Raw genomic sequence first — 6,533 nt, 5'->3', positions numbered from 1 at the left:
GCTACGATGATTTTTGGAACGGTGTTGGCAGTACTGCCAGCGCTGACAAACAATTTTGGAACACAGCCATAGGGTGCGGTCCACTTGGCGCTACAAACGCTTCAAACGTTTTCACTTTCATATGCTTCTATAGAACGGTCCATTAGTACTATTAATGCTGCCAACAGTGCAAATGGACCAATTTTTGAAACGCTTTGAAGCGTGGGGTGATCCCGATTGATCACGGCTCGATTGGATACCACCAATCACAGCGACCAGGTACCTAGGAGCTTTGTAGTCTCAAGCGCTGTAAGTGGCTCGTGTCCAAATGAACCGTGTCCAACTGGGTGCCACCCGAATCATTCCAGTATCTCCTTCATGTAATCTTATAATCGGCATAGTTTATACAATTTTTATTTTTAATAATGTAATATACACAATATACTGTTACGTCCAACCCCAATTATTGGCGAGAGTGAGAGAGAGACAGGAGGAAGATGGAGAGGGTATGGAAGGACGCTTGACTTAATCTCACAGGTACACGCACGGAAGCGCACAGCTATGAGTCGTAGCACACTTTTAAGTCCCAGAACGTGGGTCAACGTCCTGAAGGGACGCTATGACACCTGTTCCGATGGACAGTGCAAACGTTTGTCCTACTTTTTAGGTCAAGGAACTTAATCCTTTTGACCTGGGACTGGACCTCGTGCAATCTTAGGCGTTACGGGGGTACGAGATATTCGTGTGAGGCGATTTAAGAATTAAATGCGACTATATAAGAAAAACTAAAACTTACTTTTATTCATAAAAAAAATATATATATATATTTAAAAAATGAACTAAAGCTAACTTACATGATTAATGTGTTGTTTTATGTATAATACAATAATTGTTTGGTAGTGAAGTCGTGAGCGCATGTATGTGGGTTGTTCTTTGCTGTTATTACAATTTTTTGTGCGTGTGTGTGTGTGCGCGTAAGAGAGGAAGAGGTGATTATTAGGTATTGGTTGCGAGGAAGGAAGTCCATGGACAGACTAGGACTAGGTGTCTCAGTTGGACGAGGAAAGGGGAGGAATTTCCAGGGACGTAGACGGTGATTAGTCTGTCCCCTTCATTGGAGGTGGATGAGAACGATTGGACGATCCGATCCCAATCGGCAGATTGAGGATCGGGGTGGACAGGAGAGGGAGTTGGGAGTTGATTAAAAGAGAAAAGGGGAGTTGGGAGCTGGTCAAAAATAGTGTCCCTAGAAGGTAGAGTCTGGCCACTACCCCTCAAAATGGCGTCAGTAAGTGGTGGGGATTGATCACAGCTTTCTCGAAGTACATTTATATCGTGATATCGTGGACATACGTATACATACGTATACCCTTTTAAAGGACACAAGGAAATCGATTAACTTATACACAGTAAGTTAAATTATTATCGTGTTACAACTCGTCAGTTTCATATTTGTTAGAAGTGTAAAATTCATAAGTAACTTTCTAATCTAGCAAATAATAACATTCTTACAATATGTTAATCATAAAAGGAATTTTATTATGCAATACGCATTATTTACAGAATACACAAAATGCCTTATGCTGGATTCACACTGCATCCGATTTGCGTCGTACGACGCTCTACAACCAATCAGAAAATAGGATTCCGATGGATTTTGCTTCGTATCATCGGAATTCTGTTTTCTGATTGGTTAAAGAGCGTTGTACGCGACGCAAATCGGATGCAATGTGAATCCAGCATTACTGTTGTGTAATGAAATGTTCCAACTCGTGGAAAACGGGACATTCAATGCATCGCCTACCAAGAAATATTGAAAGAAAACAACATTGACTTGCAAATATAGAAAGACTATTTAAAAGTTGTATTAATATTATTACTAATATGCAACAGGTACATTTCTCACCTGAAATGTGGGAAAAACCACGAATAGATGGGAAAAAGAAATTAAAATATAATGCAATACCTACCATTTTTCCACAAAAAAATAAAAATCAAATTGTAACAGCTTTATCTCGAGTAGACGACAATGAAATGATCTCTAATTCTTCCAATGTAAGCTTAATTTTGTGTTAATTTTTTGTGCTATTATTTTTATTTTATTATTATTTTTAATATACTTGTTATTGCAATATAGGATGAAGTGCATATAACAACTTTATCTCCAGTACCTGATAATAAAATGATCTCTCATTCTTTTAACGTAAGTTAAATTTCATATTATTAGTTAATTCTATACTAAATTATTGTTACTTTTCTTATATATGTATTTGATATATATCACACAATATAGAATGAAGTATATAGGTACTGCATCATCAGTTACTATATTTGAAAATTCGTCAAATGTCTCATTGACAAGTTTCCAAAATATAAAAATAGGAAAGCCATCGTCAATAGTTACTGTTACAAGTCTTGAAGAGGCAAATTCAAAACTCCAAAATGCATTATTACAGTCTGAACGGGCAAAAAAAGAAGTAGAACGGATAAAAATAAGAGCTAAACAAACGGAGATAAAGTTGAAGAAAGCAAATGCGATAATTTTTAAATTAGACAAATAAAAAACGCTACTAAAGAGAAACGCAAGGAAACGTATGAATGAAAACAAAAAATTAGTACAGAAAATACGTATATTAGAAACAAGCAAAAATATCGATATCCGCAAAATATTGAATGATGATCAGGTTGTAGTTCTGGACGAACAAAATCCACGAAGTTTAAAATGGAGTAATAATACCATTATAAAAGCTTTACGACTGAAAATGTCTTGTGGTAGTACTGGTTACACAGAACTTTTGAATCAAAACATTCCTTTGCCATCAGAGCGTACGCTTAGAAGAAAATTGGAGAATATTAAATTTGAAACCGGTGTGTGTAATGATATATTTGATATATTACAAATTACAACAACAAGTTTTGCAATTTACTGACAACCGTGAAAGAGATTGCGTATTAGTCATGGATGAAATGAGCATTGCTGCAGGAAAACAGGTTGATCCATCTACGAAATGTTCTTTTGGACTGTCAACTCTGCCCGATGGTATACACCAAAACATGGTATACACCAAAAACATGGAGAATATACTGCGCGCTTCGTATCTAAGTAGTGTATCAAATGTGGTCGACAGTGAGAGAGAGGGACCGTGGAAGATGGTCAATTTCCCTCTCATTCTCTCTCCCATTACACCGTTGAATGGAAAGAGATAGCGATGACCGTTTTCCACGGTCCCTCTCTTACTTTTATCGACCATTTTGATACGCGAATTGCGCAGTCCATTCTCTGTCTTTGATTTACACATAAATAAAGTGTTTGCAGTAGCGTTTTCATATACGGTAACGTTATGGCGCGATTCGTGACGCGATACGTGACGCGCGATATTCAATAAACATATTGCTATTCCGAAAAAACAGTATGCTTATTGAATATCGCGCGTCGCGTCGCGACATTATACTGAAGGTATGATGTTAACATTAAAATGTATTCCGATATACACTTCCAATACTTCAAACTTATATAGGCTTTCCTTTTAAAAGACTTAAATCAACACAAAATAACACACTCTCGACATAGTTTCTTAGTAGTATATTTTCCAATGTATCCGTATATATATTTTTTAAATAATTTTAATATCGTTCAATTGGTCAAAATAACATTTGAACACACTCTGACCCTTCTTTCGAGTAGAATTGAAAAGTATCGATTGAGTTAGAATTGTAAATGGAAAATACTAGAAATGTATAGCGAAACATATATTAGGATTTACTGTATTTGAGAGAACGCTAGTGCAAAAATTGCTCAATATGAATTTTTTTAATTACCTTTTGTTGTGTGCGTGTGTATGTGTAATTTTACATATATCTTTACATTTTATTGTTTTATTAAGTTCTTTCTCTTACTCTATTTTTCCTTTTCTTTGTCCAATACTATAAACTAATAGGTACAGTGAAAGAAGCTACACATTGTCTAATTTTCATGCTTGGAGGTCTGTTTACACGTTGGAAAATCCCTGTTGCGTATCATTATACTCCTGATAGCTTAAATGGTGCTATTTTAAAACCCATTATACTACAAATTATAGAAAAAGCTGAAGCTATTGGTTTATATGTCCATGGCGTGATTTCCAACATGGGTCCCGTAAATTGCAGCATGTGGAAAGCATTTGAAGGGATTGGGTGTAGCAAATATTCAAAAATTAGGAATAGTATTTTTCATCCTGTTGATGAAGGTCGAAAATTGTTTTTTATTGCTGATGCTCCGCATTTACTAAAAAATCTTAAAGCTGCATTACTAAACAACAAAATTATTGAGTTGCCACAAAAATTCCTTCGGATACACAATTTATCCCATTCTATTGTTGAGTGCCAACATTTAAATGATTTAATTGACATCCAAGAAAATCTCCAATTTAAACTAACACCTAAGATTTCAAAAAAAGATATAACTTGCAGTACATTTAATAGAATGAAAGTAAATAAAGCGAGAAATATATTGAGTCGAGATGTTAGTAGTGCTTTGTATTTCTTCGCTGAAGAAAAAAATAGGCAAGAATTGAACAGTACAGTAACATTTATTGAAATTTGCTCTAAATGGTTTACTTTGGTAACTGCTCGAACATCAAAAGTTGCATTAGATAAAACAATAGGTAATGAAATGACGGAAAAAAATTCGAAGATAGTATTGCGTTTCTGGAATCTGTTGTAGAACTATTTAGAGAAATAAAAATTGGTTACAAACCTACATTTAAACCTGTTCAAACAGGTATTATGCTTACTACAACTTCTATTATAGAATTGACAAAATATCTCATAAATGAACGAAAATATTCTTATGTTTTAACATCTCGCTTTACACAAGACTGTCTCGAAAATGTTTTCTCTTCGATAAGAACAAGGAACCCAATTCCAAATGCTTTGCAATTTAAGCAGAATTTAAAGCTTCTAGCAATATCAAAATATCTTCACACGCCACATACGTCCAATTACGATAAAGATGATGGAGACATGATTGATGATTTTTTAAAAACATCTAAAAAGAATAAAGTAATAGAGAAGAATATAGTCCTTCCTGAATCATATCCTAAATCAAACAAAATTCAGTTGGATAATGTTGAATTAAATCATTTATATAACATAGCAGGCTATATTATAACAAGTATACGTAAAAATAGTACAATATGCTTAGAATGTTTAAATTCTGCTGGATCAAAATGTTACGATCCAAAGCAACAATACGCAAATCTGGTTCGGTTGCGGAGTTTTCGTAAAAACACACTGTTTTATATCAACAATGAAACGTTCATATATTTTTATAGGATGGAAATTATTATACGTCACTATTTATCTTATGTAAAACTAAATATGTGCAATTTTATAACATTTTACATGGACCAAATGAAAACTATAACATGTTCTATGAAATCATGTCACAATTTACCTTTGAAAATTAAAAAACGTTTTATTGTTTACAGAATGCACATATCTTGTAAAAAAGACAAATTAAAACAAAAAGAGTATAGTAGTAAAACAATGGCTATGCACTCTGTAGTTAAATAAAACTTTATTATTGAAGCATCCTTTTGTATAATTATTTTTAAATCCATTCCCAGACATCACAATCCGACATACCTCTATATCTTTATTTTTCTTTTTTTCTTTTTCCTTTTTTTTCTGTTTTTTCCCCTTATGGGAATTGTATTATTAGATGGATAGAATATTAACATGAATTCATGATTGCGGGGAATTCACATTGATAAATCATCGCTTGGTCTTGCATTATTTATGTTATATACAATTGTCTCTGAAGAAGGCTAAAAAATGAGCCAAAACATGTAAGCGCTTTAATTTAATAAAGAAGTTTTACTTTCTATATATTTGGAATTTGCGTGAATTTATGATAAATATAAATAAAACAAAAATATTTTTCTAGTAAATATTTTTTATTCAGATTTTAATATTTTATTAAGTATTTTCATAGCATTTACTACAATATGTACGAAATAAAAATATTCCATAATATTTATAATAAATATTTATAATCTATGTAACCTAGGACCACAAAAGTATTTACAAAATATTAAAAATATATTTTAAAATATTTTATTAATATTTTATAAATATTGTGCACTGTCTGAGTTAGTGTACAAATATTTCGAAGCGTTCATAGCCTTCATACTTTCAAACATATTGTAATCTATATACATATATACGCGCGATTTCTGTACTGTGTGATTGGTTACGCCATTGTGAGGCGGTTTTGGGATTGACCAATGAAAACATTCACGATGTGTGGCCAGACTCTACCTTCTAAGGACACTAGTCAAAAAGAGAAGGAGAGGGAAGGAATCGTTCCTCGAAAGGCGGGAGAGAGTAGTTGAGGATCTCTAGAACCCCAGGGTCAAGGATTGAAGGGATTGTTAGGTCAAGTGGTTCTGTTGGTGTGGGTGAGTATGATACGGGTGTATAGTCAATCGAGTTGTCGAGCGATAGTGAAGGTACTAAAGAAGGTACCGTTTCGGGTGACCGTGGCGTTATTATCACGGTAGGGCGGCTGCAGG

At 33.8% G+C, this 6,533-nt stretch overlaps 1 protein-coding gene across 1 annotated transcript; it reads left to right on the top strand.

Moving 5' to 3' along the window:
• Positions 1–1,258: 1,258 nt before the first annotated feature.
• LOC108770353 (uncharacterized) lies at positions 1,259–2,528 on the top strand. The gene is made up of 4 exons (XM_018521916.1): positions 1,259–1,267; positions 1,873–2,034; positions 2,117–2,182; positions 2,273–2,528. Exons 1-4 carry the CDS (start codon positions 1,259–1,261, stop codon positions 2,312–2,314), a joined length of 279 nt encoding a protein of 92 aa, XP_018377418.1. The 3' UTR covers positions 2,315–2,528.
• Positions 2,529–6,533: the final 4,005 nt, after the last annotated feature.

The sequence above is a fragment of the Trachymyrmex cornetzi genome, unplaced genomic scaffold (assembly GCF_001594075.2).
Source record: "Trachymyrmex cornetzi isolate Tcor2-1 unplaced genomic scaffold, Tcor1.1 scaffold1251, whole genome shotgun sequence".
In the NCBI taxonomy this organism is placed as follows: domain Eukaryota; kingdom Metazoa; phylum Arthropoda; class Insecta; order Hymenoptera; family Formicidae; genus Trachymyrmex; species Trachymyrmex cornetzi.
This window is presented reverse-complemented; position numbering and strand designations above follow the sequence as displayed.

Excerpts from the sequence above, each read along its gene's own strand:
- LOC108770353 (XM_018521916.1), top strand. Across the intron at positions 2,035-2,116 it reads TGATCTCTAATTCTTCCAAT|GATGAAGTGCATATAACAAC; the intron begins GTAAGCTTAATT and ends ATTGCAATATAG. Across the intron at positions 2,183-2,272 it reads TGATCTCTCATTCTTTTAAC|AATGAAGTATATAGGTACTG; the intron begins GTAAGTTAAATT and ends CACACAATATAG.